This window comes from Mytilus edulis, chromosome 14 (assembly GCF_963676685.1).
Source record: "Mytilus edulis chromosome 14, xbMytEdul2.2, whole genome shotgun sequence".
Taxonomy (NCBI): domain Eukaryota; kingdom Metazoa; phylum Mollusca; class Bivalvia; order Mytilida; family Mytilidae; genus Mytilus; species Mytilus edulis.
In genome coordinates, this window is record NC_092357.1 from 12517783 (window position 1) to 12539930 (window position 22148).

The window sequence follows — 22148 nt, forward strand, 5'->3', positions numbered from 1 at the left end:
GTTTTGCAATTGCGCTCATCTGCATTTCACTTGCACTGATTTTATCTTTCATTTGCGCTGATTTAAATAAGAAAGCTAACGTCATAAATAATGTACACAAAAAAATGAACAAAAAATAAGTATGTAACACAGAAACAAATAACAAAAACTGAATTACTTGCTCCTGTCTTGGGACATATATACAGACGATGTATTTTACTTCGTCACATACACATTTATATTACTGTTGATCTTGTTTCAGTGTTATTTCGATTGAAATGAGTTAAACGTATATTTTATGTGCAATTATTGCAAAACAAATTTACTAATTTGGGCATGATAGAAAAAAACATTCCTGTCAAAGTACAAATGAAAGCTAAAAAAAATTTAGATTTATAAGCGATAAATGAGATATCGAATGACTGAAAGTTCGATAACTTATTTTAGTTTTGTGCTAATAAAAACATCACAATCAAATGTCCATAAGAGCATTGTTGTAAGACAATTTTTAAATCATAAAGAAATACAAACTATTTGATAGATATTGATACTGGCTGTGGTCTTCTATTGATCTTTTCGTACCCGATTTTTCTGTAAAAATTGATATTTGTTACACATTTAATGCTGATAAACCCCGTAGATAAAATAATACTATCCATCGATTTTGTTTGATTTCATTGGTAAATTGTGGTGTAATTAAGACACATGACTCAGTGATCCTTTGTGTGTATTTTTTTGTTATTTTCTTTCGCACACACAAGAACGTATTTACAGAGGATTCTCCCTGAGGCACAAGGATTTCAACATCTCTTGACTGGACTTTATGTTTGCAAGTATTCGTAAATAAACTTCACATTTCTGTGTGGAGATGTGTTTTGTGTCAAATAGTTTTTGGCAACCAATCTACCGCGATTAAGAAATATTTATAGACTATTTCCGAAACTTGCCCTTTTTGATAAAAACGTGAAAAACCGCTCGATTATTTTCGGAAAGCTACCGATGTGCGATGTTATACTGAAGACTCATAATTAGTATTGTTTAGGCTTTGTATATGTGTATTATCTATATTAGTAACACATAATACATATTGTAGTAAATATATCTTATATAAAATGTAATACATTCTTTGTTTTATAGAATGAATTACAAACTCGTGGGTTTTCAGAAGTTTCAAATCAATACTCAAAGGAAAATATCGTTTTAGGATATGCGAATTAACTATCATTACTGATTAACTGTGATGTCGAAAATATCCCGAGAATATAAAATGTTGATGGATAAAGTAATGCATGCAGTACATGCATCAAACAGTGAACAGACCAATAATCGAGTTTATAGAATCGATTTTGTTTTGTATTAAAACGAAATTACCAAATTATAATAAATGATATTACAAAAAATGCACTCCCAAAAGCAGCTTTATTTGTCTTGGAATATTAAATGGTAAATTTTTTAGTCTTCCTCAAGTAAGATTTTATGGGACTTTTTTCTGTGTAAATTAGGGGTATAATGCTAAGGGTTAAAACTTAAAAATCTTCTGTTGCAATTACTTTCAGGTTAGAGTAAAAATTTATGCTAGATTGACTGGACTAGGGTAAACAAAATTTAGTCCTGGTATCTTTGATGAGTTTCTCTACTATTCAGTAATTTGAGTTATAATGCTTTGCTACCTAGATAAATAAACACATTTGCGGATAAATCAACATCATAGAAAATTACATGACGAAGATTTCCAATTGCAGCAGTATACAAATACATAAATTTGTGAAAGTATTGAGATGGTCATAAATAAATGCAAATCCTAACTTTAAAAAGGTTTGATAAAGTGTTGATATATTTTATAAACCGCGGTCACTTATAAATGACCATAGCAGGATAAAACAAAATTATTGTAAATATTGACTACATGTAAAGACAAGATAAACTATATACAGCGGTTTGTATATATTTGTAAATAAGAATATATTTACACAACATTTGCATACCTCTTTATATCCGATATTTCGTGAAATGTGTGTAAAAAAACAGGTGAATGCTTTTATTATGTATCATAATACACATCATTGATAAGTCAGTTGCACATATGTTATCGATTGTCAATTATTTTATTTATGTATTTTTCTGTTATTCACTTCTAAGATATATTGATCATTCTACATTGATATACATATAAATTGGATATATTGTACTTAATAAATGTATATATTTCAGATAAATTAAACTTATAAGTACTAACCAAACTGTTATATATTCGGCGCATATGAAATAATCATAATCGGCGCAAATGAAAGAATATTTTTTTTATTTCGGCGCAAATGTCAAATGTTTGATTAAAACATACTCTTATGATTCAGGGGCAGAGGCCGATGGATAATCCAACCAACAATAAGAAAATAAGACAGTTATTTAAGGTAATAAAAGTATTGTTTTTCTTTTGCTAAGATTCTTATGATAAGTCATGCTAGTGTTTATATTGCAAATCCTATCTACAAATCTGCGTAATAATACATATGACTGATTAAAAATTTAAAAAGATATTATTTGTTAAGAATGTTAACATTTGATTATGCTTTCCTTGAAATATCTAAATCCGACACATAATATTACTTTATGTTTTGTTGCAGGATTATGAATCACGTTTGCCTGGTAAGTATTCAGTAAACTATTTTTATAGCGACTGCATCATTTTGTGCTAGTGATATCGAATTCATCAAAGGAATAAATAATTATAGATTTGTTTTTAATATGTTTTTCTAGAGTTGAATATTTACTTTTTGCTGTAACAATGAGTTTAACTATTTTTTCAAGTTCGTAAAAAAAAGGCAACAGAAGTATACAGCTGTTAAATAGTCATTATTCGATTAGGCAAAAACAAATCCGGGTATCAAACTAAAACCGAGGGAAATTCATCAGCAAAAAGAGAAAAATAATCTAAAATACCTGTTCACTTGACAAAATTTCAAAATTGATTTACATAATAGTTTGAAAAATAAAATATCAGGTCCGATCAAATACGAGCTTCAATAGTATTTAATATACTTAAAGTCAATAGCACTCGGTATGATCTAAACGGAAAAGTAAAATCACAAAAATAATGAACTCCGAGGAAAATTCAAAAAAGGAAAGCCCCTTTCAAATGGCAAAATCAAAAGCTCAAACACATCAAACGAATGGTCAACAGCTGTCATATGCCTGACTTGGTACAGGTATTTTCATATGTATAAAATGGTGGATTGAACCTGACTTTATAGCTAGCTAAACATCTCACTTGTATTACAGTCAAACCAAATTCCATTATGTTGACAACCATGCCTGAAAACAAAAACCAAATAGACACAGTAGGTTACATTGTCAAAATAATGGGTACATCAGTCAACATTGTGTTATCATCTGAATCGCTATAAAACACACAATTGTAACAAAGAAGCATTTTGTTTTTTATTATACGATTTTAATATATATTTAAAAGCCACCCATAAAGAACGACCTACTTTTCGGTATATTCAAACATGTTAAATAAAAGCAATAGTAGTATAGCACTGTTCAATTTTCATAAATCGATTTAACTGAACAAATCCGGGTCAAAAACCAAAACTGAGGGAAAACCTCAACTATAAGAGAAATAAAACGGAACAACAGAAACACTGAACTGCATGTACAAAACATACGCCAACGTAGATAGAAACGGACCATGTTATAACAACTGCCATATTCCTGACTTAGTACAGAAAAAAAATAAGAAAAACATTGATTTGAACCTTGTTTCATGGGTAGCCGAACCTCTCGTTTATATGACAATGTTAAAACTACCGCTACAATGTACAATGATCACATTACGTGACTGGAAAACAGTAAAAACAAATACAAGAACATTAAGGACAGGGAAATACATAAACAAACAATACAATAGCACATACAAACATGCAAACCACAGAATAACAACGAACACCTAAAATTAATTCATGAATGAACTCAACTATACCACAATAGAATTGTGCACTGTGCGTCACACTAATGTATCAACGCCACAAAAAAAAGACGTCTCAAGTAAATTTCCAAAAATAGAATATAACATTGGGATTAATATTAATTTCGACATAATGTATGTGCCTTTCCTAAGTCAGTTCTTTTCTCAGTTCAATTGTTTCAATTGTTTCATACTTTTCATGTCAGAGCCTTTTTTGGCAGACTCCATGGTATGGGTTTTTCTCATTGTAGAATTTCGTACAGGCATTTAAACAAAATTAATTGTAAATGGAGAGTATTTCAGGATTCGGACTGGGTTAAGATTTCATATTATAAGAAAACTAATTTGTTTGTAATCTGCAACCTTAGTTAGTTATATTTTAATTGAATATTGTTGTTTCATAGTAGCAACTCAGTTTCTTATTCATTTATCAATTTATTTCGGTAAACTATTCCTGCATTTACAAACATTGAAAAACTAATAATAAAACCACATTTGTTCGTACCGGAAAGTTGGTGTCCCAAATATTAGTGGAATTAGAAAATAAACAAATTATGAACATGTTTTTAGCTGTTTTATCAATGTTTTTACCATTTTTGTTAGCAATGATCAACTTACATTTTCCTTCTTTTAATTTGTTTTCTGCTCTTAACTCAAAACATTCAGTTTTCTGCTTATGGAACTGAATTGGGGGGGGGGGGGGGGGGTATCGTATACCATAATGTTATGGCTGACCATTAAGTATAACCACGAATGGCCTCAATCAATAATCAGGTGCTTACAATTTATTCTCAAACCAATCTAACAAATGGTAAGGAGCTGAAAATAAAAACAAAATACAATTTTACAACATGTTGAATTAATTTTATAATAACAAAATGTAAAAATAATACTCCGTTGAAAGCGAGAAAATGTCGTACTTCCAAGAAATGCTAAATATCCAGCATTTCATGGAGAAAAGGTTCTAATATATGAAGGCTTGAAATAAAATGATATATAATAAACTCACTGTGTGGTTAGCCACAAATGACATTGCAGTTTACCTGTAACGGATAAGTTTGGGAAAGGGAAAAGTAGCGATGATACGATGTTGGTATCAGGGAACAGTCATTATTTATCAGCTGAGGGGGTCGGTGCATTTTAGGGGGGGTCATTACCAAAAAAATCACACAGCTGGGGGGGTTGCCATCAAATTTTTTATTTTACTGGGGGGGTCACACAATGAAAGTTTTTATGTCTGTCAAGTATATTAATTGTTGACGATATTGTAAGTAAGTGTGTAATCTCTTTGATGATTTCTGTCATTTTGAAACCTTTGATAGCACCAGCAGGATGCCCAATCTCTCATTTGTAGTGTATCTAATCACTCATTTGTTATGGTTCATTATCCATAGGATGTGAAAATTTACAACCAATTCATAAGATTAACAACTGTATAAAACATGAAAAGTTTCTGAACATGCAGTTGAACATGTTTATTCCAACTTTCTAAAGTGTTAAAATCATGTTGATGATATTTCTTAGGATAGATGAAGGACTGTTAAACTAAAGGTGTGTACATTCTAAAATCATTTGATAATTATATAGATATTATTATTAAATTATTACAAAGTTATCGATTTAGATAAAGAATATTTAATGATTCAAGTAAGGGCCTTTAATTTTGTTGGGTAGCATGGCATTCACAAACAAAAAACAGTACACTCAGGGATTTTGTAAAACATTTCCACATTGAAATGAAATTGAATGTTCTTATAATAATAAACCTACATATGTACTCTCTGGGCGTACTGTATATATACATGATGTATATATATATAAATATAAGCTCCAAAATAATGTTACTGTATATTCATATTTGAAGCAGGACGGACCAGAACCATAAGTTGCACTCCCTAGAACTATATGATTAGAAAATTAAAATCCACGAAACATTTATAAAACTTTAAAATTTTAATAAAGACATTAAATGTATTGAGACATTTTCCTTCATTCTGTACACGAACCTTCAAGTTAAATTGCGATCTATATTTTTTTCATTTAAATGCTTATTTTGTCTTTTTTTTTCTTCCTGCATGTGTCAGAAATTCGTGTTTCAAGAAAAAAAAATCTGAAAAAAATCGATGTGATATTTCATGTATTCAGGCTGGTTTTCTCAAAGTAGAATTACACTGAAAAATATTAACCAAAATCAGTTCCATCAACTTCGAAAAAAAATTAAAAGAATATTGAAGGTCATGATGAACATCAAGGGAATATAAATTACCTTATAGTTTTTTTGCTTTATCCAATAAAAATATTTGAAAATAGTTAGAAAATATCAGTTATTAATGACTGCTAACATGCAGTCAAACTAAATTATCTTTATCAAATTAATAAGTTCAAGCTAGATATACTAAATAATAGAAAAGAGGAACGGAAGATACTAGAGGAACTTATAATTGTAGAATGTAATATAAAAAATCAGTACAAAATCAAAGAAAATGACTGCAATCAGAGAAAATTTCTTTCTGCCATGCATACTCGGTAACAGATAGTGTCAATGTCCACATTCTTCCCATAGTTATTTGCCCACTGTTAATTAATAGGGATTTTTTTTTAGTAGGGGGGGTCATACTTGTGAAACATTAATTTAAGGGGGGTCATTATGTGGTTCATAAAAATTATGGGGGGTTGCCAACAAAACTTTTTGATGTGCAAATTTGAACCGACCCCCTCAGCTGATAAATAATGACTGTTCCCTCATGTTAAAGATGAATATTCCTCCTAAACTGGAACACATTAACAGATAAATAATATAATCAAACGAATTATGTAAATTAAGGAATGGCGTAACATAATAAATAAACTAAGTGAAACTATATATCGTGCGTTGAACAAAAGGCTTAATAACAACAAATACAATTGATAAATGAACACGATGACCTATACCAGATGCCAAATGATAACCAATATGTCTAAAGGATACTATATTGTAAAAAAAACGATGTGCTACTCACATGCTTTCCAAACGTTGGACGAACAATGTATTATTAGTTTACGAACAATTCCTGAAAAAAATTGATAAGGCTTATGTGACGCTGCCATTTTAGTTCTTGGTTTACTTTGCATTCAATCAATCTGAATCGATCTGTGTTATGTTTAATTTGTTATTGTTGTTTCTCTGTCCATCCTGTTCATATTTTAACTTACAATGCTTTCATATTTAATTAGGTTGTCGATTTTCGATTGTCCATTTGGTGTCTGATATGCCTTTTTTTATGTTTTCGCCTAGCATATATATCATACGTAGAGTTTTGGGGCAACAGGACAATTTGGGACATGATTTCATATTTAGTCAGAAAAGATTTTCTCGTTTATTTCGCCAAAGCATACACGCACATCGAACAGCAATAGGGCCTACCACAAAACAAATGTATGGGTCGTTGCTTTGATCCAATATCGTACCAACAATATAATGGTGAAATATTTGCGGAAAATATACCATCTATACTATGCCACTATGTATATCGTTGTATATTACATGTGACCTTAGAGCTATTATTCTAAATTCCAGGTCTTCCAATTGAAATTCAAAAGTTAGACAAAAAATCCGCGCAAGTGTTCACCAGTCTGTTGGGAGAAGAAAGCTATCCACACTTTGAGTCAAGAGTAATGTTAGCTGGAGAACAGGGTACGGGAAAGACAACTATAGCCAGGTATCTTGTTGGTAAACGGCCAACTCGATTCAGAATGTCAACAGATGGAATAGAATTATACAATGGTCTTTCATATATGGACATTGAAAGGAGGGAATGGCTTGGTGGAGAGCAAGGTAATGCGTAAAACAAAACGAAACGATTCGAGCAAAAATGAAATTTATATTTAATGGACATTTCGTCTTCCGATATGATAAACGTTCTATAAAGACGATCAAAAATAGTTTTGAATTGAAAGTGCTGAAAAGATACTACGAAAAAAGGCAATATGTAAGGTATCTTGTTCAAAGAAGATCGTTACTCTTACTTTTTAAACATACGCTTTACTGTTTATTTTACTATGTTTCTATATTGTTCGGCGTTATAATACTTTTATCAAACAAAAACACAGACGTGGCAGAGTATTTATACATCCCTCATCAATAAAAACATGAAAGACACTAAGTCCAAAACTGAGAGTACTCGTAGTTGCTGACAGTTAGTTCTAAGCCAATAACAACTAATATAAAACAATGTTACTAGGCCTTAACTAACATAAGTACGCATCCAATATTCAATGATAAGTGGAAAGACCTAATTAAGTCAGAGAAAACAATGGCATTGTGACATGCCAACATATATGTATCGACAGATTGTAGTACCCTGAAAGTACATATGTGTTATATTTAGGATGGTTTAAATTTATTGATACCATCATTAAAATTTATACCAATAAAACACTATTCAAAGATGTTATTACCAATGATTACTATCTTGAATTTGTAGCCTTATAAATTAAGCATATTCAAAGGATTGCAAATTTCCGAGCTCCGTTAATGATATGTCCGTGACCTTAAGAATATGTTATTCTGTTTGAACTAAGTTTTCTATATGTACAGCCAAACTTTCAAACCACAGATTTGTATTTATGATAGGATTTCTAAAGCGTTGATGTAACGTGTGATTTTGAAATACCTGACTTATTAATTTACGGTTCCAAGGGAACATTATCGTAAAAAATGAAAATAACAGTTTTTCGTGTAACACAAATATCTGTTGTTGCTATTAATATCAGGTTTATTGAATGTCAGTTCCTTTGCGTAAGTTCCTGCAGTATATTTAGAGGATTCTTGAATTGTTTTAACAGGAAATGTTTCATCAAGACAACAATACGTGTTGTTGAATTTGTCAATTCAATAAAATTTAGACTTTTTTTTTACTGAGTTGGGCATACAATATGATTCATAACAGTATAAGAGCAATTCTGCTATTCTTATAACCTGTCGATAACCTTTATTGCCGAAACTTCCATAGATAATGTCAAGGAGAACATGTAAGGCTTTACTCATCTAGTAAGGATATCTAGCATATTTACCTTTTTCATTTGAGAGGCTGTATATAAGTTGCAAACGATAATTTAATTACATATGAAAACTGTTATTGAAGGTATCACGATATCGAATGCCATATCTCTCGATTTCCAAACTTTTTGACACACGTGTTCTTTGAATCGAGTGTAATAAAGATTGGGTCACCAATTTTGTTTTCTTTGTAATTTTCTTGGGCAAATTTCAATTTTGGCGACGTAGGGGAAATGCTTTTATTCGTCTTACTTTTTGTTAGATTTTTAAATGGATGGCTATGTTCTTATATGCGACGAAAAAACAAAAAAATAACATAATATCCAGGATTGCATACTGAGTCCATACACGTATAGAAACTCATTTGTCAACATCCTTTTTGATTTTGATTTATTTTTCTTTTATTTAGATAAATGGCTACAAAGTTAATCGATACGCCTAGAATTTGACCGAAAACGTGTAATGTTATAGTATACCTAATATAATGTTATTGCTACTCAGAGATATGAAAATGAGATTATGTATCGGGATCTGAATGGTGCTCCATTTATTTTCATTTCCCCTGTCGGGCTTCGTAAATTTACTGGTAATGCAATATAAAATTCTATTGATATAATTTCATTTCGTCCTGCACTTGGACATTTCTCTCCAATGAATTATCATTTTTCTGGTCTGATTTTCACATCAAACGAGCATATACTTAAAACTTGCGTGAACTGGTTGGTTCCACGTGAATCTTATGATAATAGTTCATGCATAAATCACTGGAATTTTGTACAAGTTAAATTCAAGTATTTTTTCAAGTAAAATTATTCAAATAATATCTTTATTCTAAAATTTAGTTAAAATCATGAAAAATACCTTCATATTTGTGTAATGTTCCCTTGAATATAACATGAAAAATATCACGTGAGATTCATCCCAATTATTGATTCTTTCACTGCATCATCTTAGACAAAAGTGGTGTCATCGCTGCATCAATGCAAATATAGAGTACTAAGTTAACATTTTTTTATTGCTCGGTTTGATGGTTAGTTTAAACATATGTAATTATAGTGGATTGGGAAACAAGTTTTGCAACTTATATATTAGTCCCTTTCAACTTTGCGGGTGCGAGTTCTGGTTTGTTGGTTGTTTAACGTTCATTGGCAAACAGTTCATGTTTGTTCGGAACGATACAATACAATTTTAAAAATAGTTGTTTATAAAAGACACATTTGATGCACAGGCAAAAAAAGGTTGAACATTCTGTTACTTGTGAAAATTATGAGGGCAAATAATGTTCCTGACTAAATGCAAATTCTGAAAAATTAAATAACAAAATCCAAGAAAAATTCAAAACAAAAAGTCCCTTATCAAATGACGAAGTCATAAGCTCAAATTCTTGGTATAGTGCACTCTGCGTGGTGTAAATGTGTAAGATGTTTTGTTAGCATGTTGGACAAACCTTGCAAACTGTATGCAAAACATCACAAAGGTCAACATTCTGTCATTTGTGAAAAAGTATTTACAAAACAAATCTTGATATCATTTATGCATTCTTTATACGTATAATTAAAACAAATTGCGAATCATAAAAAGTTTCAGCTTGAAATTCAACATGTACGAGATGTAAGCTGGAATTTGTATTCTGCGTGCGTTTATATTTTATCAAAATGCCTAATTATACTACACATACGTTTACTGAAACTACACATTAGAAGTAAAAAGATACTCGTCTTAGCATTAGTCACGATTTTCTTAATGTCTTTGGTTTTGATGTGGTTAAATGTTCAGATGTTGCTATCTTATAAATTGCATATCCCATGGCGTATGATTGCCAATGAGACGACTGTCCACATGACACAAAAATGATACAGAAATTAACATCTATAGATCACCGTACGGCCTTCAACAATGAGCAAAGCCCATACCGCATAATCAGCTATAAAATTTTAAAGAAACAGAATATCTAATTTCATAAGAATACAGCTTGCGTCATAAATAAGTATCTATTGCAAAAATAAACCAAGAATAAAAATGAAGTGATAAAACTCAATCTGTTATGCATATGAACATGAAGAACATATAAAGATAAATCGTGCAGATGCATAAATATTAAAGAAACAGAATCCCTAAAAACAATAGTAGTATTGAACAGACAAATTGCCGAAAAACGATAAAACAATCTATATCAAATAACCGTAACGTTTTGCTTCAAATCTATCGGTACTCTGCATCTAGGGAAAGTTACCGTTAAAAATGTCACATAGTTACCAAACATATAAGGATTTTTATTATTTAATCACTCTGTGATTGCAGAACCTGCTGCGTTGACGGACCAGTTTGTGTGAACGTTATTCGATAACATTAGGAATGATAACTCGTGGCGTAACGTCATTAGATATCGTGTTACCTTAACAAGATTGTGTGGAAGTGTAATATAAATATTAGAAAATAAAAAACTGTCAACTGAATTTAGTTCTAAATCGACCATTTTTGCCGATTTCTTATTCGGAACAGGAACTTGAAGCTAAGTTTAATGCTAGCTTCATTTTCATTTTCTGTGGGAGGTTCATGCTGTATGCCTCATTAGAATAAATGAGAATGTCCGAAAGCATAGGGATACAAAATTGATTCCCATGAAAAAGCCATTGGAAAGTACACTTAAAGAAAAAAAATTTTAGCATGTTTAAATGCATAGGCATCTGTCCTTTATCTATTATATGTTTTAGTCACATGATAAGGTTTCCAAGTTTCAGAGGTGTTTACCAACACCATAGTCCTTTTTTATACAGTTTATGCCATACATTGTTCAAACACAATTGTTAGAGACTTTGTATCCAGTAACGACAACACATAAAAGTAATGACAGATGTACCCCTAGTTTTCATATACCAATATCGTTTTTTAATTGATTAGCATCAACAATCTAACAGGTATCCTCAAGGTTATTACATTGCCTTGCCTATTTTGCAAATATAGATATATTTCACAAGTTAGCAAAGTCTCTCATAACATTAGTTTTGTGAGGTATAAGGCATCAACATAGTTTGTAATTGCATTTTTTTAAAGTTACCAAATATGTTAAGCGTTGCCATAAAGCCAAACATTGACGCAGGTTTAATTGAGTGCATACGTATACAAATATATAGTTGCTTCATTTTTTCAACTTGGTACAAATATTTTGAACTTTTCCAACACATTCAATGTCTAATGAATAGTTTTCAATAATCTATAAATTAGATTTTTCCCTGGAAGAAATCACCGTTAGCAGATCCCTTTTACGAGAAGATAAAAGAAAAAAGAATATTAAGTTACTAGATACATTGTCAACCAGTCAAGATTTATCAGATATGACGGAGTACGCATCAACATGGACCAGCGAGGGAGATATCAATTATAAATCAAATGAATCACCATCGTCAAATGCTTCTTCATCCACTCAAATCTCTGTGGCAAAATATGAAAATGTCAAAACCCTTTCAGAGCATCACTTTCAAACTTTACCGGATTATGCTAGAAATACGGCTATACATATGCACAAGAAATCACAAGTTCATGTATCAGGACAGACATCGAAAATGCAAGACAAAGATGATGCGTATGAGACAGCTGTGCTAGATAAACGCTCTAGTTCAGAACTGCAATCAGAGAGATTAGTTTGTGGTGGAAACAGTGTAGTTGACTCTGTCAATATGAATGAACGAGACGCACAAAATTATACAACAAGAAAAGAAAATACTGATGCTGCGAATGATACACAAATATGTGAAGCTTCGTTTGATAAATTCACACTACGGAACGATTCCCATGATGCTTCTATAAAGTCAGGTTTCACTGGTGATTTGCATATAGAAACTGTTACTGAACATGGAGTTATCAGAAAGCTAAAACGATTCTTTGGCATTACCAAACAAGTCAAAGAAGTAAAAGTGTCGATTACTAAGGAAAAATTCTTAGAGAAGTCTTCTAAAGTCGGAAAAAAAAAGTTACACATCAAAAATATAGCACCCATTATAATCTGGGATTTTGGAGGGCAGGATGTTTTCTACTCAACTCATCAGACATTTCTGACATACAGAGCTATATACATAATTGTATTGGATGGAAGTAGAAAACTTGATGATCCCTGTCCGTATGAACAGTACCTCCCAGGAAAGAGTGGACATAAAACATCAAGAGGTATGTATAAACATACATACATTTGAAATACACTCTAATGTGAAACAAAAGTAAACATGATAAACAACATTTCCAAATAAAGGTAACAGTAGTATACCGCTGTTCAAAACTCATAAATCGATAGCAAAAACAAATCCGGGTTACAAACTAAAACTGAGGGAAACGCATTAAATATAAGAGGAGAATATATAGTTATCAAAGGTACCAGGATTATAATTTAGCACGCCAGACGCGCGTTTCGTCTACATAAGACTCATCAGTGACGCTCAAGAACAGCGACACAACATTTAAATGTAACACACACAGAAACAAACTAAGTATTAGACAAAATCCGATTAGAATAACAAATATAACATAAAAAATGAATACATGAATTTGGGATAGAAAAGTACCGTGACACGTCTTTTAATAATGTGAATTGACACTCAGATATAAGAGGAAACGAACGACACAAAAGAAACATTAAATTAAAATGTAACACACACAGAACCGAACTGTAATATAACAATGGCCATTTTCCTGACTTGGTACAGGATATTTTTTAAAGAAAAAAATGTTAAAATAAATTCGCATGTTAACTTAAACACCCTCGAAAGTGAGTTTAGTATTGCAAGAATTAGCACTCACTTACTTTATTTAGTAGACAGTTGATTTCATACAGAATATATACATTGGAATGACTTTAATATCTTTTTATTGTGTTTTTTATTACAGATTATCTGTTATTCTGGATCAACACCATTGTAACATACTGTAAAGGAAGTATTCGGGGATTTCCTAAAATTCTGGTTGTTTTAACTCACAAAGATCAGGTATCAGCTGTAAGTAGATTGTACAACATGTTCTACATTTAAAATGATGGACTGTTTGTATTTAGAATAATATGCAGGGGGGATGTCTTTTAATCGAATAAATGGAGATTTATAATCGTCATTGCTCATTGGATTTATTTGGTTAAATTTCTTAAACGCAGTTTATATAAACAACCCTTCAGTTCAAATTAATCACTTAGTTGATCTATGAATATGCATGCTTAACATTTTTCTATATCTACATGGCATGAACACTATGCTATAACCAATTAAAATGCGAAATAGGGTCATATCTATGTTGTTTTTTATATATATATTTTATATTTTTTATATATATATTTGTATTTTTTGTACTTCTATATATATTGATATATTTTGTTTCATATGAAACGCACAATACCCTTACATTTACTCCTGTACTTCAATTCGCCAAACTACTGTTTCGTCTATATAAGGCCGGTGTCTAGAGAACGGTTACAAGCATACTAGGTCTATACTTTGTAACTAAAGATTTGTATATAAGATACACACCATCGTTAGGTATGTATATTCATATTCTTTTCAGAGTGAGGTTAAAAAAAGACGTCGTGACATATTTGGAGAAATCTACCAGATGTTTCACAAAACGCCATTGATGCAGCAGTTGGTGATTGGTGATAAGATATTTGTAAACGCTAAAGACAAATATGACCCAGAAATGGCGAAGATAAAGGCTGCTATCATCAGGGAATCAGAGAGGCAACCAACATGGGGCGAATCTCTCCCAAAATGCTTTATCCCTTTAGAGTTAGAATTTGCATCACTAATCAGACGAAATATTTCTCTAATTACACTAGATCATCTACAGAAAATAAACTCGCTGCAGCCTATAAGATCGTTGTCAGAAACTGAGTTGAAAGTATTCCTGAAATTTCAACATTCAATTGGCAAGTTATTATACTTTGATGAACGTAAATTGGCCGACCGTGTTATTTTGTCTCCCACCCTTCTCATCGATGCATTTAAATCAATTGTAACAGACAGGCGCTTTTGTGAGGGAGACAAGAAACGAGAAGAAATATGGGATGCAATGGGCAAGAAAGGGGTGGTATCAAAACAAGCAATAGAGAGCATTTGGAAGGGAAAGAAATATGTAACATTTTACAAAGAAAAAGATTATCTATTGAATGTCATGACCCATCTGGATATATTGGTCGAACCAAAGAGATATGGTTCTGATCACAAACGTATCACTGCTGATTTCTACTACGTTGCAAGTATGGTGCGAGCTATAGACGATTCTGGGTACCTCCAATCTGCTGACATTATCAAACGAAATATTGCCATAGCCTTTCTTTCGTCTTCCATGATGATACCCCCAGCATTATCATTTAGATTTATCAGTTACTGTCTGTATGTCTGGGCGGTTAGGACATTTGGAGAGGCAAACAGAGACATGCTGTTCCACAGGTCAGGAGTATTCACTATTGATCCTTCTATTGATATGTATGTTCTCTGTGAAGATGAAAGGATTGTTGTCCGTCTTGTTCATCCTGAAACAAACACACTCATAATGAGGGATCTGGCTTCTAGTGTAAACGAATGTTTGGTATCTGCCTTGGAGAAAATCAGTCAGTTGTATATCAAAACAAGTAGCGATGAGAGTCAACACATTGATGCATCCTTTGTCACCAGCATATGTTGTAACTCACCAGATAATCCATGTATCCTACCATTAACAAGACTAGCAAACATTGACAACATCTGGACATGTCCGTCTCATGGCATCGAACACAACATACATACAATCACATCGTGGTTTGCAAGAAAGGTATTTACAAATAAGTTAAAAAGTGTTTCTGGTCCAATTTATAATTTGATTTGACAAAATTGATTGGAAACGAAAATAAAGATTGTTTCACAACACTTACAAGCTGCATTTGATAAAATGTGTATTGGTGTCAGACTTTTAAAAAGGAATTGTTTTAGTCCAGTCGCAAAAAAAATATTATATTATAACGGCATTGTGGATTAAAAAAATATGATTATGAGTCCGGTTTGTTTTAAAAAGGATTTCTTTCCGATAGCTCAATTAATTATCTATAGTTTTAGTATTGTCCCCTTTAAAACGAAAGAGTGAAAAAAAAACGCACAACTTTACACTTTTAAAATTCCTTTTTTTTTAATTTAGAATGCAAAATATGTGTTATTCAGAACGAAATGAATTTATAATAATAAAAGAAGTCAAATACAAGAAACATGAGCAATATAAGAATCTTTTTGTGACATGCTCGTCGTGCTTACATTTATATTGCAATGTTCATGGTTTATTTTAAATGTGAAACTTAATAAGATATCAAAACGAAAAAAATATTTATTTTGCAGCAAAATTAGAAGAATAAAAAAAAGTACAAATAACTTTTTGCAATAGCCAGTTTTGTAACACACAACAATAATAATTGAGAATAGGAATTCAATGACTATAAGATACGTTGATTGATATCTTAATTAACTGACAACATTTCAATGTGTATACCATCGTGTGAGTGATATGATGTAATGTAAAACACAAATTATCCTATTGTTTCTTTTCTTAAAGGATGAAAAAGAATGTGAACCAGGGTGTCCAGGTATGATATGCTTACCATTGGTAACATTAAAACGTTTAAACCCGCTGCAAATGTTTGCACCTGTCCCAAGTCAGGAATCTGATGCACAGTAGTTGTCGTTTGTTTATGTAATTTATACGTGTTTCTCGTTCCATGTTTTTATATAGATAAGACCATTGGTTTTCCCGTTTGAATGGTTTGACACTAGTAATTTTGGGGCCCTTTATAGCTTTTTGTTCGGTGTGAGCCAAGGCTCCTTGTTGAAGGCCGTACATTGACCTATAATGTTTTACTTTTATAAATTGTTATTTGGATAGAGAGTTGTCTCATTGGCACTCACATCACATTTTCCTATATCTAATTAGTCAATAACAAAGAATTATGTAGTCTGTATTAACGTCTTACCTTTGTTTTACGCATATTAATATAAAAATAACTAATGCTGTCTAATATGATATTTGGAGATATTACTGGAATTCATAAAATATTAGAAAATGAAAATGCAGAACTCTCTGATCATTATTCGTTTAATGCTGGTTATAATATACCCCGCTACTATGTCATACCAGCTTGACGTTCTATGAATCTATATTTTCAGGGAATTTCGGGTCCTCAATGCTATTCAACTTTGTACTTGTTTAGCTATACATCCATTTTGATCTGAACGTCACTGTTGAGTCTTATGTAGACGAAACGCGCGTATGGCGTACTAAATTATAATCCTTGTACCTTTGATAACTATTAAGAAAGAAACTTGACCTATAAAATGCAGTGCGAATATTGTATGTTGTCATTTATTTATAATACAGTTTATTTGGATTGCACTTACTCAGTTTTTCTTAGAGTATCGTAATTCAAAACTTAGACTGAAAGTCTCAAAATACATACTATGTATAAATGACTTTCTTTACTTATAATGTTTTTTAATGCATTTACAATCTTTCCATTCAAGTAACAAATGACGACTTTTTGAAAGTGACGCCATCAGATCTACACCTACGTCGTTTGTCATTATTGTTCAGTAAAAATGAAGTCAGGGAAATAGCAATTAAATTAGGAATGTCAACCAATGACCTAGATAGCATTCTAGAAATTGAAGATTCAAGGAAATGGAATTTTGAAGTTTTGAGACGATGCAGAGACAGTATTGGGGTGACTTTTAAACACATCAAAGAAGCAGTGGAGGCAAGTGGCCAAGAGGATGTCCACATACTTTGCAAGGTAAACATATGTTGTCGAATCACAAAACAAAGTTAAAACTTTTTGCCCAATTCCTTTAGTTTGGTTGTTTTCTTCCTTTGTTCCACCATTTCCTGTTGATATACCAGACAATCTTCAACTATACTATGTATATGTTTTGAAGTTTAGTATAAAATTAAGAAAGGAAATGGGGAATGTGTCAAAGCGACAACAACCCGACCATAGAGTAGACAGCCGAAGGCCACCAATGAGTCTTCAATATAGCGAGAAATTACCGCACCCGGAGACGTCCTTTAGTTGACACCTTAAAAAATATGTATACTAGTAATAATGGACGTCATACTAAACTCCGAATTATACACAAGAAAGTATGACGTCCATGTACACTGAACTATTATACATAATTGTTTAATCGCCTGCGAGGCAGGAAGCCGGGTTCAGGACTATATCGCTGTGTTGAAGACCCATTGTAGCATTAGCTGTGTGCTGTTCTCTGCTCTATGGTCGGGTTGTTTTCACTTTGACATATCTTCATTGCCATTCTCAATTTCAAATGATATACACAAATATAGCTAAATACAATCAGAGGCGGATTTAGGAGGGGGCAGGGAGCCCGGGTCCCCCTTTTGGGGAAAAAATTGGTTGCTTATATAGGGAATCACTGAAGCGTGAACGTAGCGGGTCCCCTCTTAGGCAGTCAGTGGGCCACCACTTATGATAGTTTCAGGATCCGCCACTGATAATATAATTGTAAAATAAATTATTCGTATCATATGATGACAGTACAAGTTATCTACTAGTAACTATGTTTTTCCTTGTATTACAGCTTGTAAAAGCAGATTCCATTGATTTTGGTAAGTTATATGTTTCGGATATTTGTTCTAAGACTGTGTACTATTATTTGTTTGTTTGTCTTATTCATTTGTAGCCATGGCGTTGTCAGTTTATTTTCGATTAATGAGTTTGACTGTTCCTCTGGTATCTTTCGCCTCTTTGTTTTTAACATGATGTTAGTAAAAGTATATCATTATTGTAAAATATGTTTTTTCCTCTGCGTTAATATAAGGTTAATGACCCCTTCTGTAGCTATTTTTGTACGAATTTTTCAAACTTCAATTGTATCAAAACTATAGATATAACGAAAAATAGGCCATTTTGTACATACACCAAAGGGAAACTTGATGCAAAGCATTATTATTTACTGTTTCATTTCATATAATAGAAAAGGAGTACTTTGTGGCAAATAAACAAAGATTTTTATAGAAAATCTACAGCCTTTAATACAGAGATTTTTGTTATAAAATTTGAAACATAGATTACTCACTTGCTTTTCTATGATGAACTAGTGTTTATTTTTTACAAAAAGTTCAAACCAACCTGTAAATTCCAAAATACCTCGTGCTGAGTCACTCAAGTCGAGCTCACCCTTAGAGGTGTACTTGATTTGGTCCATATTTTTATTTGTTTTAACCAATAACTACATTAATAGACTTGTTTTAAGGAAATCAATGCTAGCACTGCATGAAATAGTCCTATATATATCAGACATCAAATTGCCAAATATGAGAGTGCAAGGTTAAAGGCTGTGGATTTTCTATAAAATTTCCATATGTTTAGCATTGAATCAACACAAGGGTACATAATCCTGAGTGTCCCGATGAAATTTCAAGATGAGTCCCTAAATTCACTTTTTTTTTTAAAGTCCACTTTTGTACTGGTTATGTATTCATTTTTTTTTTTTTTTGTAAACTTGTTCTCAGGAAAACATTGTAAACTCTGCATGTTGTCGACCTTGATAACAATCTTTCATGCATGCAATATACGTGAATAAGGTTGAAAATTGTATGTACACCCTCCATATATCTTGCATTGCAACAGCATCAATAATATAAGAATGAAATAAACAGTTATCATTTGTTTTGCAAATCGTTGAGAAAAATTTGGTCACTTCAATTTTGACTACTAATAACCTACTGCCTTATTTTTGACAATCACAGAGAAGGAAGCACATAAATGGGACATGGTACCCACAGAGGAGCACATTGACAGATTGGCTCCATTGGTTGGAAATAACTCACTTCCGTTCCTGATAGAACTTGGAATGGAGTTTCAGACCTGGGAGCAGATTATCTACAGGCAAAACGAACGAGATTTGGTAAGACTGAACAAGGACATTTTAGAGGAATGGAGATTCCAGTTTTGCAAGATGCACAGTTTGAAACCAACTTTGAGGAATGTCGCAAATGCATTCATTAACATTGGGAAAAATGTACAAATCGTTGAGAAAACTTTATCAGATTTGTTTTGACTGCTATGAATAATAATATTCTCCTGTTTGCTCTGAGGAAAACACAAGTGCGCAATTCTCAGAGAATATTCAATTTTAAGAAAAGCAATAATAATTTAATTGTAACTGTTACATTTGTGTTAGTTCAAATATGATTAAATTAATAGAGATATTTTTACTGTGTAACAAAACAGGAATTTAGGCTTACCGTATTTAAACTTTTATGGTTAACTGATCATCTAAGTCTTCTTTTTGTTTGAAATATCATTTTTACGTTTTGTAGTATCATAAATGTGATAAATTAACTGTAAAACATGATTCTAATTTTTGTTGTATCTTTTTTTTTTCATGCTAGTTCGCCTATGTTTTTGAGATAACTCTAACTCGCCGTAAAATGATTGCTACAGATTATTGTCCAAACCGAATGTGATTATTGTTCTAAGAATTTTATAAATAAGAATAGTACATATAGTTTTAAGTCATAATTGAATGTGCTTATTGTTCTGAGAACCCTATATAGTATACGTACATATGCATGTATAATATAAAGGAACATGTACATCAGCAATGTTAAACTATACCTTCATAGTTAAAATATTTCTAAGACAAACACTGTTCAACAAAATCAAATACAAAACTTTGGCCTCTCTGCGATAAACACAACATGTGCTGATTGATGTAATTATTAACACAGTATGTTGTGGCTTTTTGTAAGTAACTGTTTTTGTTGGTTTTTTTATACTTTTCATTTTTGATTTCTGTGTATGGTATTATATTGATTATGATTTGTTTAAAAGTACTAAATTAAATAATGAAAATGGATGCTCAATTCTATTCAACGTGATTTTTTATATTTACAAGAATGATAAATGTTCTCTAGTTTGTGACTATCCTTTTAACAGCTTTGTCATATATACATAATTTTGTTTTGTAATTTCACAATAGCAATGGTTTGTAAAACATCCTAATTTCTGGTTTTCAAATGATTTTCCCATGTAAATTTTTTTTGACAGTATTTAATGTTTTATTCCTAATTTGCATTCAGCTAAATTTGATGTTAATTCATATACTAAAACGTGCAAATGGTTTTTTTTTCATTTTCATAGTTTGCTTATAGTGAGTTTGCTGTAAAGCAAATTCATAATAATGTATTTAATATTTCATAAGAAAATTTATTCTAGATTTATTAGAATATTTTTCCATAAAGAATTTATTTTAGATTTCAATTTATAATTATTTGCCCCATTTTTCCAATGAGAACGTATTGTAAATTGTTATTGATAAAGATAATCCCTTTTTTTCATTAAGAATGTATTCCAACTTTTGATTGACTTGTATTATTAACCTAACCCTCAGTCAATGATGCCTTATTATTGAAATCATGTATGAACTAAGATGGCTGGAATGGTTTGACGTCTCAAATTCAATCTAAAATTGTACCTTTTTATAACAAATTTAGTGGGATTATGGTTAAACTGATAAATATGCTGATTAGGTATTAAAGGTTGAATATACAGTAATTACTCCATCAGTCTTCGTATTTTATTTACCAACACATCATACATAATACCACATATGTTATTTTCCCTGTTATAATTATTGTTTTGTCTTTTTGCTTATATCTTATGTAGAATTGTAGTATGTTGATGCTTCAAATAATTATTTTACTTGATATATATAAGCAAGCCTATAAAATAGAGTCTGGCGTATTAAAGTTTATTTTGTTGTTCGTGATGTTATGTTGTAATCTGAAGGTATCATTTTTTGTTCTCTTATAGATTAATTCTTGTGTATAACTCTGGCTGAATTTGGTTTAGTTTTGTATTGATAATGCCGTTCGTTCTTTAAATAATGAACCTTTTTACTTCTAATTACCAACAGAGATGACATATGACTAATGAACAATGTGTAGAAAATTCTTGCTAAAGATATTGTATCCAGTCTGAATTTAGTTTCCAGTATTTTGCTTTCGAATTTCACCTTCACTATAATTGCAACGCAATTCTTGTGAATAACTTTGGCACAATTAATTTGTTTTGAATTTATAATCCCGTTTCGTTCTTATAAAAGAGTTTTCACTCTATTGATACTTTTCCTGACCTGTTAATTATTG

General features: G+C 31.5%; 1 protein-coding gene across 1 annotated transcript; it reads left to right on the forward strand.

Moving 5' to 3' along the window:
* Positions 1-2600: 2600 nt before the first annotated feature.
* On the forward strand, positions 2601-20879 carry LOC139503872 (uncharacterized). Its single transcript, XM_071293831.1, has 9 exons — positions 2601-2625; positions 7503-7760; positions 12210-13148; positions 13863-13969; positions 14526-15770; positions 16539-16569; positions 17501-17769; positions 18575-18602; positions 19746-20879. The coding sequence occupies exons 2-9, from the start codon at positions 7601-7603 to the stop codon at positions 20054-20056; spliced, it is 3090 nt and encodes a 1029-aa protein (XP_071149932.1). The 5' UTR covers positions 2601-2625; positions 7503-7600; the 3' UTR covers positions 20057-20879.
* Positions 20880-22148: the final 1269 nt, after the last annotated feature.

Bases quoted from the DNA above. Each gene is read 5' to 3' on its own strand.
- LOC139503872 (XM_071293831.1), top strand. From the start codon at position 7,601: ATGTTAGCTGGAGAACAGGGTACGGGAAAGACAACTATAGCCAGGTAT. The intron at 15,771-16,538 runs GTATTTACAAAT...CTTTTCTTAAAG, and splicing joins CATCGTGGTTTGCAAGAAAG to GATGAAAAAGAATGTGAACC. The intron at 17,770-18,574 runs GTAAACATATGT...CTTGTATTACAG, and splicing joins ATGTCCACATACTTTGCAAG to CTTGTAAAAGCAGATTCCAT.